Source organism: Trachemys scripta, chromosome 1 (genome assembly GCF_013100865.1).
Source record: "Trachemys scripta elegans isolate TJP31775 chromosome 1, CAS_Tse_1.0, whole genome shotgun sequence".
Taxonomy (NCBI): Eukaryota; Metazoa; Chordata; order Testudines; family Emydidae; genus Trachemys; species Trachemys scripta.
The window spans coordinates 303,588,201-303,602,987 of NC_048298.1; the positions used below are offsets into that span (position 1 = coordinate 303,588,201).

General features: G+C 41.8%; 1 protein-coding gene across 3 annotated transcripts in view; it reads left to right on the forward strand.

Annotated features, from left to right (window-relative positions):
* The window catches only part of ATP8A2 (ATPase phospholipid transporting 8A2), a 584,689-nt gene that overhangs the window by 418,561 nt on the left and 151,341 nt on the right, over window positions 1–14,787 (forward strand). For all 3 annotated transcript variants that reach the window (XM_034758733.1, XM_034758730.1, XM_034758731.1), the window contains exons 30-32: window positions 876–954; window positions 8,404–8,465; window positions 8,838–8,894. In XM_034758733.1, the coding sequence (XP_034614624.1) occupies window positions 876–954; window positions 8,404–8,465; window positions 8,838–8,894 (198 nt within the window). The remainder of the gene's footprint in view (window positions 1–875; window positions 955–8,403; window positions 8,466–8,837; window positions 8,895–14,787) is intronic.

The following is a 14,787-nucleotide window of genomic DNA, read 5'->3' on the forward strand; positions in this document are numbered from 1 at the left end:
CAACTCATAGCTGACTCTACCTAGCAGTATATGGCCTGTCTGCATCTTTCATAGAAGCTGGATGAGCTGTGCCTGGTTTTTGAGTTTCATATTGAAATGCTGCCATAATCCTACCTACCAGCCTTGCTAAATCTCTTTTTAAAGTTTTTCTTAAGTTAGGATGATTTTATTCTTCCTGTCATTGCAGAGGGTTACGAATTTTGCAGATAAAGTTACACTCTTGTATTTTCTTTTAATATTTTGGAGAATATCCTACACTTTCTGTTTCATTGATTTACTGACCTCTTTGTGCTAAGAAATTTCACCATTTGATGTTCTGGGTTTTTTTTAATGAGAAATTAAATATACTCTGGAAACAAAGCAAGGTCCTACGTTTGTTTTGTCAGAGGGATTCTAAGATTTCAAAGAACAAAATTTGCAGAATATGCAAACCTCTGACATATGAGAAACATAAGACTTTTAAATGGGACATTGTGGGGTACAAAAAGTACTGTTCTCCATTAAAAGAAAATAAAGTAACTGTTTCATTGCATTAATAGTCCTGTCTATCATCATGATCATTTGAGCGATTAAACAAAGGTGAATCCACCTGCTCATATTCTGATGAAGATTTTTGGGGGTAGTATCTTTGCCCTAGTATAATCTGACATACTGTATTTAAAAAATCCTTCAATTGAAGCAGAGTTGTCTGGTGGTAGCACAGAAATTACGTAAAAAGTGGATGAGGAAATATATTTCAGAAAAGTTCAAGTATTGCAGTTTAGGAGAAACATTACACTCTGCCAGTAAATTTCACAATGAAGCATTTGTTGGGAGTTAGAGAGAGATCAAGATTTTTGGCGGACTCCTGACTTGCTTGGTTTGTTTTCCCTCAGGTTTTCTGGGGTCACTGCATCAACGCCTTGATCCACTCCATCATTCTTTTCTGGTTTCCACTGAAAGTGCTGGAACATGGTAACTGCTTCTTTATTTCAAATGTCAGCAAGTAGCATTCAGTCTTCCCAGTGCCAATGTGTTTGCAGAGCTGGAGGTCACAACTGGTTCTAAGAAAACTAACGATGATAGACAGTCGGGCTGGTTATAGCTTCTAGCCTTGACCATTTATCAACGCTGACCTTTGGAAGCCACTCTTCTTGCATTTGACATGGATATCTTCCATATAGTGACTTCCATACGTAATTTTTAGTAAGCCTCTTTCAGTCACACACTTATGTCTTCTGAAGGTTCTGAAATAAAACATGGGTTCAGGCACACACACAAAATCTTCAGTTTTCTTTCCTTTTCAAATATTTTCATTCCTCATGTCACATACTTGTACAGTGTTCATATAGTGAGTTTTATATCTTTACAATAGGGAAACCTTTTGCTTTATATTTGTTGGGCCTTTTAAATTCTACAATAGACTCTTCCCAAATTGTCTACAAAATGCAGAGTAATTCCAAGAGTGACCCAACCAACTCCCACTGAAGTCAATGGAAGGGCTTCTGTTCATTTAAGTGGAAGCTGAGTCAGGTTCAGAGTTAGAAAAATTAGGAAAACAGAATTTGCCTTATCAAATGAGACAGTGACGTCCTCAAGTCTGATATCCTGCAGCTGCCAATGGCAATTGCTTGGTACTTTACAGAAAGACAAGAAATCCCACCCTGTACCCAGCCAGAATGTACATAACATTACTCCTGGGGGAATTCTGTGCCACTGCGCATGCACAGAATTTATGTCCCCCATAGATTTCTTTTCTTCCCCGCAGAAAAATGACTTTCTGACAGGGAAGCAAAAGGAAGCCACAAGAGTGGTCAGATGACCCTCCGCTGCAGTATGTTTCCGGTGCCCAGGGCAGCCGGCAGAGAGGTAGGTCACTGTGGGGCAGGGGACAGGACTGGAGAAGACCTGGCTGGTGGCTCCTACCCTGTGCTGGGTTCAGCAGCTAGTCCCAGCTGGGCTGGTGAGGACAGGACTTCCTCTCCCCCTGCACAGCATCAGGGGCCATGTCAGACCCACCCCCAGATTTCTCCCCCGGCTGTAGGAAGCTCTGCAAACTCCTCCCCCACTTCCTGCACCCATTGCTCCTCAGCTGCAGGGGGAGGGATCACTGTACAGTGAATTGATACCCCATCCGCCCAACCCCTATGCATCCAGACCCCCTCATACCCAGACCCTCCCACCGAGCCTCATCCCCTCCCCCCCACCCAGAACCCCCCCGATGAGCCCCACTCCCCCTGCACCTGGACCACCCCGACAAGCCACCAGCACCCAGATTGCCACCCTACCAAGCCCCAACCAGCTTCACATGGATCCCCACTCCACTAAGCTCCACTTCACCAGCAACTGGAACCCCCCACTGAGCACCCCAGATCCCCCTGCTGAGCTCTATCCTCCCCACATCCAGACTGCCCCTCCCCGCTGAGCCTCCACCTCCACCCTCCTGCAGAGTCTCATTACCATGGCACCCAGAACCCCACAACAAGCCCCTGTGCATCCAAATCCCCCCTGCACTCAGATCCCCTACTGAGATTGCATCCAGATTGCCCCACACAGAGCCCTCTCAACTCACACCTGGATCCCCCCACACTAAGCCCCTCCACACTTGGATCATGCATTGCTGAGCCTGCCTGCCCACACCTGGTGCACCAGGCACGGAGGGGCAGGGCCCTGGGGTGTTTCTGGGGCAGGCCTAGTCTTTGCGCTGTGTCAGGGTTGGATGCAGCCTCACCGCTGAGTCCGTGTCCTGGGGGGTGGGAGGGGAGCTGCACAGTGATCTCCCACCTCTATGCAGCCAGTGATCTAAGCTCCCCAATGCCATGCTGGAGCCTCCACATTTATTTGACAAGTACATTTTGCAGAATTTTGCAATATTGTGCACAGAATTTTTAATTTTTTGGCACAGAATGCCCTCAGGAGTATACATGCACAAGACAAACTCTTACAGTCTACTTATTACCTGACTCAAGAAATAGGATTACTCATATCTTATCATGCGTAACAACCAGTACTATTATTGGGTTAAAATAAACAGCTCCTCTCTAAATTCTGTTTTAGATTGATCTGTCCAGACATTACAATTAAGAAACTTTTGTTTGTTTATATTTTTTTCCTTAACTTCTTGATCTGTCCCTAACTATTATCTTAAATACAAATATTCTCTTAAAGTGCCCTTTTAGGTGTCAACAAATGAAATAGATTATGATGCTCATTCTTCTCCAATATTAATAATTTAATTTCTGAAAAATTATGCTAAATGTGAGTATAGACAGTTCCTTTTATTCTCCAAAGAGGGGCGAATATAAAGTTTTCAACTTTCTTTATGTTGGAGTAAAAAGTATTTTTAAAGCTTCAGACAAAAATGTTTCATTCACATTGGGATGTTCTTTACCCACTTGAGTTCCTTAGGATAAAGGCTGCATATAGACAGTGAATGCATATCCCTAAAGATAGTTGTTTTCTACAGATCTTCAGATTCTTTCTTATTAACAGAAAGGACATTCTTTGCAGGGCCACTGACTTCCCAAAGAATGAGGTCATGGAATGCAGTATAATGTTAGAATATTTAAAAAAATCCAGAAAGTACTTAGATATCTGAACTTAAGTGTTTCCCATGACACTGTACTATAAGTACAGAGTAACTAGGCCAGATTACATTAGATCCATGACAACCAATATGGCCAAACATAGACAAATTTCACCACAAACCTAAGCAGCAGACACTAAAGTAAGCCTCTATTGGCATTGTTAAGTTACCCTGGAGATAATAGAAGAGATAAGGTGATTACAGATTTCTATGACAAGAAACCAAACAAGCTCCCATCCATACTGGCTAGGAAGCAGTTTTAAATCACACCACACTTTCAGTAAATACCTTTTATCTCTCTCAGCAGCCAGGGATGCCAAAAGGCAAGGCCTAGGCTAAAGGATTCCGAGGGGGAAAAGTAAGTTACAGTTCTGACCCCCATCATTTGTCCAATACCTTCACCTTGATCACCTTAATCAATTGGTCCTTCAGCCCTTGTATAGATTGTGCTGATCACAACACGTCTTCCATTCTTCTCGTATCCTGGCCTTCCTTTTCCATGTGCAGCCATGTCTTTTCACAATAAAATCTTCCTATCTCTTTGGAGGTCGGTCAAGTGGTCGTTTTAGTTGCCAAGTGGTACCCACGGGAACAGCTGCAGTCCATCGATTGTCAGTGAGCTTCGCTGTATGCCCGGCCCATCGCATTTTACGATGCCTGCTCTCAACAACAATGTCCTACACTCCACATTGCTGTCTGATCACTTCATTGGGAACTCGGTCACAGATTGAAATTCCCAGAATTCTTCTTTCCATCACCCTCTCCATGACAGACAGTTGCTGCTTCTCTGTCTTCGTCAGTACCCATGTTTCGCTGCCATACAACATTGCTGGCAGTACTGTTGCGTTGAAGAGGTTGGCACGTGTTGCCTTGTTGATTTTTCCTTGGAGGACATCCTTGATAGAATTGAATGTGCACCATCCTGCTTTCTTTCTTTGCGAGAGTTCACCTTCCTGATCATGCCGCTTGTTAATTTCTTGGCCTAAATAGACTTATTGCTCAACTTCTTCTATTTGTTCTCCCTTGCTTGTTTTTTGGGCTTTTGGTAAGGTGTCAGACCACATAAATTTCGTTTTGGAGCAGTTAATTTTCAGTCCGACTTGGCTGCTTTTTGGGTTGAGTTCTCGCGGCATTTTCTGTAGTTTGATAGCATTTTCGGCGATCAACACAATATCATCCGTGAATCTGAGATGGTTTAACTGCTCTCCGTTGATGTTGATTCCACCCTTCCACCTTATCTGCCTCATTACCATTTTGAGGCAAGCTGTGAAGAGTTTCGGTGAAACTGTCTCCTTGTTTCACACCTTTCTTAACTGGGATGCGAAGGGGAGTATCAAACAAGGTTATATCTGTTGTGCAGTCAGAATTTGCTTCCTTTAATAGTTTGATATCGTTTGTGTCAATGTGCTTTCAACATTGCATTGATCTCTATACTGTCGAGCGCTTTTTCATAGTCGATGAAGGCAATGCATAAAGGGGATTTGTATTCCCGTGAGAGTTCCAATAGCTGGTTTATAGTGAAGATATGATCCATTGGGCTGAAATTCCTTCTAAAGCCTGCCTTCTCTCTTGGCTGCTGCTTGGCCAGACTTTGTGAGAGTCGGTTTGTTATTATTTTGGTGAACAGCTTGTAGACATGTGAGAGCAGGCATATTGAACAATAGTTGTGTAGATCTTCGTGGTCGCCCTTCTTGTACAGCAGAATGGTGTTGGCCTACTTCCAGCTAGATGGTATCTTCTGCATTCCAAGTAACAGCTAAACCTCTGAGCAAGGGTTTCCCAGAGGTCTTGGCCCCCAGCTCTTATTTCGATTGTCAGTCCATCTTTACCTGGGGCTTTTCCTTCCTTCATTTTGTGAACTGCATGTTGAACTTCTCTGACAAGAACTGGGAGTACATGCTCATTGGTCTGTTGAAGTGTTGGTTACTGGGACATTTATCTGAGACGTGAACAGTTCGGTGTAGAAATCTTTGCAGACCACTTCCATCCCTGTTCTGTCAATTACTGGTTTTCTGTCCCTGTTCTTCAACGCCATTATTGTTGACCTGTACAGTGTCAGTTCCCTTTTGCATTTTTTGAGGCTTCTGTGATCTTCAGCCATCTTTAAGAGCCTTTCATTTTGGTACTTCTCAAAGTCCTCCTTTAGTCTTCTTCTTATCAACTTGCAGAGGAGGGAGTAATCAAGTTTGTCAACATCATTTTGCTTCATATTCCTCTGCTTCTCTAGCAAGTTCCGTGTTTCCTCTGAGATTCTTCCTTTCGCTCTTTTCAGTCTTTCTTTCTTGGCTAATTTCATGCATTGCCTCAACTTATCAGTGAAGTTTTTATAATCCTCATCACCATTATTAAGACTCCAGTCTTCTTTAGAAATGTTCGCTTTCAAGATTGCCTTGTCAAATATTTTTGGCCGCTGTCTCTGATTTGCCATCTGTAGTGTTTTCTTCTCCACCTTTTCATTGAAGTTGAGCCGTGCTCTGAGCAAGTGATGGTCACTACCGGTGTTAAATGATGGCACTACTGAGATGTCTTGTATAATGCATCGCTTATTGATCAGAATATAATCAATCTTGTTCTTGTTCTTCGCATTGGGCACGATTCATGTCCACCTTCTTGGCCTTCTTCTAGGTGTTATCAATGAACATTTCTTTAGTCTCCGCCAGAGTTGCCAGTCACTCTCCCCGTGGATTCTGTTCACCAGTGCCATACCTTCCAATTAATTTTTCACCTTCTTTCCCTCTTCCAACTTTGGCACTGAAATCTCCCTTCGCAATAGTATATGTGGATTTTTGAGCGAGGGTTTCCTCGAGCTCCTGGTAGAATTCTTCCACATCGGCATCTTCGCTTGTGCTTGTGGGAGCATAATTCTGAGTAATCTTGAGGGTGCTGTTCTTGTTCTGTTGGAGGTGTGGCACTCCAATGCGTGATGACTTGAACTTGCTGGAGATGATTTTTGAAGACCATCCTTGTTGGTGATGAAGCCGATTCCTCCAACGGTTCTTGCGCCTTCTCCTTTTCCCAACTTGATGGTACTTTTTTCTCTCCACTTCACTTCCATCTCCTTTCTTCATTGTGTTTCGCAGAGACCAAGGTTTCCTCAGGCTGTCCTTGCCTTCTCCTCCATTAGATGGTTGATCGAATTGCCTCTCATCAGTGTCCTGCAGTAATAGGTGCACACTGAAAGGGCAGTCCTTTTTCTGGCTCCTAAGATTCTTAACAGCCTCTCATCAACTGAACTCCTGACTACTGTCATAGAACGGATCAAGGCGCGCATGGGGAGCTGGGACCCATTTATTCATGTTGTTTTAGCCATTTCTTCATCCACCCACTGGCTATGCTGTCAGTGGCGAGTTTACCTCCTCAACTTAGCTAGCACCCAACCTCAAGAAGGAGGACAGATGTCCTCTCCCTGGGTTGGTAGTCTGACACCTTAATAGCATGGTTGAACTTACTGAAGAATACACTCCGCTATCCTCGCTGTCAGACAAGCCAGGGTCGCTGCTGCGCCACTTTGAGGCATTAAGGTAGGATTTTGCAGCCATGTCCAGTACCACTTCAATATAATTATTGAGCAGCAAATCCAAACTGGATGGTCAGTGTAACTACACTGGTTGGACAGTAGGTGATTGCAAATGTACTTTTACCTACAAAAATCTAAGTTCAAATGCTGTTTAGTTCACAGGTGAAAGCAGGCCTTCGCCTTTAATGAACATTTCTCCGCCTAACTACAATTTGGAATAATTAAAGTACGCATGATTGGCAGCTCCTACTCAGGAGAGGGTTAAGGTTTGAAAATTGAGGGTATTGACGAGCAGGACAGAGCTGTATCAGCAGAACTCTGTCGGGAAGCTGAAAAAAGCTGCTGCTTCTGCTTGAATGAAGATCCATGTTCAATGTAAGACTACAAGCCATATCAGTAAATGATCCCAGTTTGCTAATATGAAGTCCAGTCCTGCACATAAATTCAAAAAGTGAAACCACTCAAGGTCATAAGCACTATGCCAAGATTATAAGCGTTTATAGGCTCAGGCCCAAGGTTTTATCATAGGTCTGTTCCAACTCCAGTCTTGTATACTTCTCTAGCAGACATCTTGAAACCTATGAAAACATAAATGGTGCTCATGCTTGGTCCATTTGGCATTCATGTGGCTGTCATGTGTTCTTTCATAGACCTCTATTTTAAGTTGGCAAGTGCTAAGAATGACTAAATGGACACTTGAAGTATTGCTAAGCTTGGCACTTTCAGATGATAGATCAACCTGTACTCACTCCCTTCTGCACGCTTTCTGCCAGGAGAAAGGGTGTCTAAGACTGAATGCCGGTCAGTTGATACATTAACACCCATTAAGATGTTTTAGGTGTTACATGTATCCACTACTAACCTCATTTGGCTACAAATCATTTTATGTTTAAAAACTATTGACTTTGAAGGAATATCAAATTTAAAAAAATATTAGAGGTGTCAATATGCAGCACAGAGTGACACAGAAAATTCCTTAGCTCTTCTAGACAATTTGTTTGTTAGTGCCTGGCAAACATTCATTCTCTCACTAAAATAGTTTTTAACAACTAAGGTTGTTACTGTGCTATTTCTGAGCCTATAAAGTGCTATTTCTGAGCATATAAACACAACACTGCATTACCAATTTCTAACATATTGCTTTTTTAAAGTGCTTTGAGAAGCATAGAGTATGAAAGGCACTCTACAAAGACAAATTCAGGAGAGATTTTTTCAAGCACGTTATTGAAAATCTTTGTCTTTGAAATTCTCTCCTTTTATTCCATTCTATTGATACACTGATTATCAAATATGATGATAAGCTTTGTTATCTCTCTTTCAGATGCAGTGTTCACAAATGGCCAAGGACCAGACTATTTATTTGTTGGAAACATCGTTTATACCGTAAGTTCTTAGCATTTATATCTTAGCAATTTTGCTGAATAGTAGAGTTGCTTCCAATCAGACACTGGTATACATCAGTAGGTGTATGAGTGAGATTAGAATTACACCGTGTGTGTGTGTGTGTGTGTGTGTGTGTGTGTGTGTGTGTATAAATGTTTTGTCTTTTCTTTTTCATTCCCTCTTTCAGAAATTTACTGAACAATATTGTGTAAAAATTATGCTTTTAGTTCTGTTAGGTGCCCAGAGGCCTTTGGGGATGGACAGCATATAAATAAAAGTATTGTTATTTTTAGAAGGGGGAAAGTTAAACAGCTAGGTGTGGGATATACATGCTGAATATAATACATTTCCTCCGTTTCTTTCTTTCCACAGTATGTTGTGGTTACTGTTTGTTTGAAAGCTGGTTTAGAAACCACAGCATGGACTAAAGTAAGTGGTCCTCAATCTTTTTTGGTATCTTTCTTGCCCACATCTCTCTTCATATTTTATGTTTTATATTTTAATATAGAAATTTACAATTTTTTGTATTTAGATTTGAAGTGGAGGTAGTGTAGTTGTATTTTCATCTGGGTTACAATTATCTCTCATCTGGAGTTACATCACTGTTTTCCTTGCTTTTCACTTCATAGAGTATGTTTGTATTAGGGGATAACTGCAGATGACAGAGCATAATTAGGGCCCTACCAAATTCATGGCTGTGAAAAACGTGTCACAGACCGTGAAATCTGGTCTCCCCCCATGAAATCTGTATAGTAGATTTCATGGGGGAGACCAGCGTTTCTCAAATTGTGGGTCCACCCAAAAGGGAGTTGCAGGGGGGTCACAAGGTTATTTTAGGGGTGGGTCGCGATATTGCCACCCTTACGTCTGCACTGCCTTCAGAGCTTGGCAGCCGGAGAGCGGTGACTGTTGGCCGGGCATCCAGCTCTGAAGGCAGCACCCCGCCAGCAGCAGCGCAGAAGTAAAGGTAGCAATACCACAACCCCCCCACCCCCCACCATAACCTTGTGACCCCTCCATAACTCTGTTTTGCGCCAGGACCCCTACAGTTACAGCATCATGAAATTTCAGATTTAAATAGCTGAAATCATGAAATTTACTATACCAGACCCCCGCTAGAATGTGGGGTTTTGGATCCATGTGCGGTCCCGCGTTAATGCGGGGACCTCGTTATAGTGGGGACCACGTTACCATGGATTTCAATGAAGGTAATTAAATTTGGGATCCATGCGCGGTCCCATGCTATAACCAAATTCGCGCTATAAAGACACGCGTTCTAGCGAGGGTCTGCTTTATTTAAAAAATCCTATAGCCGTGAAATTGACCAAAATGGAGCATGAATTTGGTAGGGCCCTAAGCATAATATAATGACAAGAACGTGGCATCAAAACTTTGAAGTGGGAAAAGAGAAACATTTTTATTAGCCTGGCTCCTGTAAACAGTCTAAATTAATGTATTGGGTATGGCCATCATTGGAGTAACTCCATTAAAGTCAGTGAATTTGGGCTGTAATCTACATCTTTTCCATTATCTGATTCACTACATAGCCACTTTGGAAGTAATACATGCAGTACCAAACAAAAGGTGTCCAGCAACCAATAGGTAATTAGGGCTTGACCTCCACTGACTTCAGTTGGCTTTGTGCCAGACCCTTTTTTTGGGCAATTCTTTATTTTTCAAGTACACTGAGTTTTTTATATACTAGTGCTCTCTTTGTGTTTTCAAATATTGTTGCATTTTGTGAACCACAGAATTGATTAGATGTGGGGATAATTGAAAACCGTACATATTCTCTGACCCTCGGATTCATGAGCCATTCACAGCAATGATTGGCTATTACTTGCTGTCCAATAGGTAGGCATACCATTGATGGCAGAATCTAGGGTAATAGCATCCAAGAAATCCAATGATTTTCTCTCTTGATGCCTCCTTAACAGAATTTTTTCAGAAATTTTAACATCTAAATTTTCCAAAATGACCAGTGGTTTTTGGGTGCTTCAGTTTTTAGGCACCCAATTTGAGACATCTTATAGGAGTTTGAGGTGTCTTAAGTGGGGCATATAAGAATCAAGGCATTCAAAATCACTAATCACTTAAAAATGTAGGCCACGGAGTACTCTGCAGGCTATATATGATTCAGCTGCAAATAACTTTCTTTTTGTAACTGTTAACTTTACCAAACTCTTTGGAAGAGAGACTATTGTGTCGGTAAAGTTCCTCACAAATCATTTATTCTTATTTGCGTAGTAACAATAAAGGTTTAACCTGGTGGTATTACTAGTATAAATGGAATGAGGTGTTCTGAGCACAAGCATGTGATCCAGGGGCTCTTGCGTTCATATCCCATCGGACCCCACTAACTTCCCTTAATGGACTTGGCCAAGTCCTTTAATCTCACTGCCTCTGCTCCTCCAGCTTTAAAATGTAACAATAATTACTTAGATACCTCACAGAGGAGTCGTGAGGATTAGTTAGTTAATGTTTGTACAACATTTTGAAGATGAAAAAGTGGATCATTTTATTTGACTTTATTATTTTGAATGTGGTGCCTCATTCCCTCATCTAAAAAATATAAAAGAACATAAGTGCTATTTTTGTTGCTGTTTGTTCATAGATTTTTTTTAATGTGTAGTTCAGTGCCATTTTAAAATGTAAAACATTTATTAAAAACAAATGAACACCACACACACTCTAAGTGGATGCATCCAAATCTGCTTCCTAGACATATGGGGCCTCTTCAAATCCTGTAACATTCAGAATAATTTGATGTTTCTTATCCCTCTTCCCTGAATAATTATCCCCATGTGACTGAAAAGACACCAATTACTGACCCTGCTGCTTTCTGAATTTAGCCAAAAAGGCACTTATACTGGTCAATAAATCCCTATGTTTTTTGATACTAGAATTTTATTAATAAAATGTCAGCATGTGCAAAAAATCTTCCCTGTCAGCAGGACATGTATTTTTTCCCCTCCTTTCTTTTATATATTAGTCGCATGAGTTTTTCTGATATAAAAATAATGTAAAAAAAGTTCCTCCTAATTCCTCACTCACTGACTTGGGCCCTGTGGTGATTTGCTTCTCCTTGGGGGCCTTGTGTTGGTAACACTTATTGTTTCAGCTGTGAGTGAATCAATGCATGGAGAACATTCGTATTACTTGAAGAGTATTAAATGTATGACTGAGAGCCTCTTCTCCATCATCGAATAGATTGGTTACATGCAGGTTTATTCTCAAGAGTGAGAGATACACTTGGCCACATGAGAGAATGTGATAGGTATAACTGAAAGCTCTAAATATAGATCTGACACAGATGCACAGCAGATCCTATCCTGACTTATCCAGTAAGCAGGGTGGAGGGAGTGGTCTGACCAATGGTTGTTCCATGATGTACAGCTAAAACTTTAGAGTGGCACCGTTCAGAATGACTTACTGCTGTACATAGTTTATATGTAGCACGGCAACATGCTCTTCACAACTAACACTGACAGTAGCTCAGCTTCCTGCCTCAGAAGAGCTTACAAATTAATTAAGATTACTAGGGTACACAGACCAGCAAGAGAAAACTGGAGACACTATGGGCCTGATCTTCCTTTGACTTACATTGATTTTATACCTTCAACGGTTACTTCTGGTTTACACCTATTACATCAGAATAATCAGCCAGTTCATTTTAGTGTGAAATCAACAATGTGAGACAACCCAAATTAAGTGTTTAAGGAGGAATTTCAAGCAGGAGAGGGAGGGCACATGGCATACAGGAAGTAGGAGGCTGTTCCAAGCCTAGGGATCATAGATTCATAGATTCATAGATTATAGGACTGGAAGGGACCTCGAGAGGTCATCGAGTCCAGTCCCCTGCCCGCATGGCAGGACCAAATACTGTCTAGACCATCCCTGATAGACATTTATCTAACCTACTCTTAAATATCTCCAGAGACGGAGATTCCACAACCTCCCTAGGCAATTTGTTCCAGTGTTTAACCACCCTGACAGTTAGGAACTTTTTCCTAATGTCCAACCTAGACCTCCCTTGCTGCAGTTTAAACCCATTGTTTCTGGTTCTATCCTTAGAGGCTAAGGTGAACAAGTTCTCTCCCTCCTCCTTCTGACACCCTTTTAGATACCTGAAAACTGCTATCATGTCCCCTCTCAGTCTTCTCTTTTCCAAACTAAACAAACCCAATTCTTTCAGCCTTCCTTCATAGGTCATGTTCTCAAGACCTTTAATCATTTTTGTTGCTCTTCTTTGGACCCTTTCCAATTTCTCCACATCTTTTTTGAAATGCGGCGCCCAGAACTGGACACAATACTCCAGCTGAGGCCTAACCAGAGCAGAGTAGAGCGGAAGAATGACTTCTCGTGTCTTGCTCACAACACACCTGTTAATGCATCCCAGAATCATGTTTGCTTTTTTTGCAACAGCATCACACTGTTGACTCATATTTAGCTTGTGGTCCACTATAACCCCTAGATCCCTTTCTGCCGTACTCCTTCCTAGACAGTCTTTTCCCATTCTGTATGTGTGAAATTGATTTTTCCTTCCTAAGTGGAGCACTTTGCATTTGTCTTTGTTAAACTTCATCCTGTTTACCTCAGCCCATTTCTCCAATTTGTCCAGATCATTTTGAATTATGACCCTGTCCTCCAAAGTAGTTGCAATCCCTCCCAGTTTGGTATCATCCGCAAACTTAATAAGCGTACTTTCTATGCCAATATCTAAGTCGTTGATGAAGATATTGAACAGAGCCGGTCCCAAAACAGACCCCTGCGGAACCCCACTCGTTACGCCTTTCCAGCAGGATTGGGAACCATTAATCACAACTCTCTGAGTACGGTTATCCAGCCAGTTATGCACCCACCTTATAGTAGCCCCATCTAATTTGTATTTGCCTAGTTTATCGATAAGAATATCATGCGAGACCGTATCAAATGCCTTACTAAAGTCTAGGTATACCACATCCACCGCTTCACCCTTATCCACAAGGCTCGTTATCCTATCAAAGAAAGCTATCAGATTGGTTTGACATGATTTGTTCTTCACAAATCCATGCTGGCTGTTCCCTATCACCTTACCACCTTCCAAGTGTTTGCAGATGATTTCCTTAATTACTTGCTCCATTATCTTCCCTGGCACAAAAGTTAAACTAACTGGTCTGTAGTTACCTGGGTTGTTTTTATTTCCCTTTTTATAGATGGGCACTATATTTGCCCTTTTCCAGTCTTCTGGAATCTCTCCCGTCTCCCATGACTTTCCAAAGATAATAGCTAGAGGCTCAGATACCTCCTCTATTAGCTCCTTGAGTATTCTAGGATGCATTTCATCAGGCCCGGGTGACTTGCAGGCATCTAACTTTTCTAAGTGATTTTTAACTTGTTCTTTTTTTATTTTATCCGCTAAACCTACCCCCTTCCCATTAGCATTCACTATGTTAGGCATTCCTTCAGACTTCTCGGTGAAGACCGAAACAAAGAAGTCATTAAGCATCTCTGCCATTTCCAAGTTTCCTGTTACTGTTTCTCCCTCTTCACTAAGCAGTGGGCCTACCCTGTCTTTGGTCTTCCTCTTGCTTCTAATGTATTGATAAAAAGTCTTCTTGTTTCCTTTTATTCCCGTAGCTAGTTTGAGCTCATTTTGTGCCTTTGCCTTTCTAATCTTGCCCCTGCATTCCTGTGTTGTTTGCCTATATTCATCCTTTGTAATCTGTCCTAGTTTCCATTTTTTATATGACTCCTTTTTATTTTTTAGATCGTGCAAGATCTCGTGGTTAAGCCAAGGTGGTCTTTTGCCACATTTTCTATCTTTCCTAACCAGCGGAATAGCTTGCTTTTGGGCCCTTAATAGTGTCCCTTTGAAAAACTGCCAACTCTCCTCAGTTGTTTTTCCCCTCAGTCTTGATTCCCATGAGACCTTACCCATCAGCTCTCTGAGCTTCCCAAAATCTGCCTTCCTGAAATCCATTGTCTCTATTTTGCTGTTCTCCCTTCTACCCTTCCTTAGAATTGCAAACTCTATGATTTCATGATCACTTTCACCCAGGCTGCCTTCTACTTTCACATTCTCAACGAGTTCCTCCCTATTTGTTAAAATCAAGTCTAGAACAGCTTCCCCCCTAGTAGCTTTTTCAACCTTCTGTAATAAAAAGTTGTCTCCAATGCAGTCCAAGAATTTGTTGGATAGTCTGTGCCCCGCTGTGTTATTTTCCCAACATATATCCGGATAGTTGAAGTCCCCCATCACCACCAAATCTTGGGCTTTGGATGATTTTGTTAGTTGCTTGAAAAAAGCCTCATCCACCTCTTCCACCTGGTTAGGTGGCCT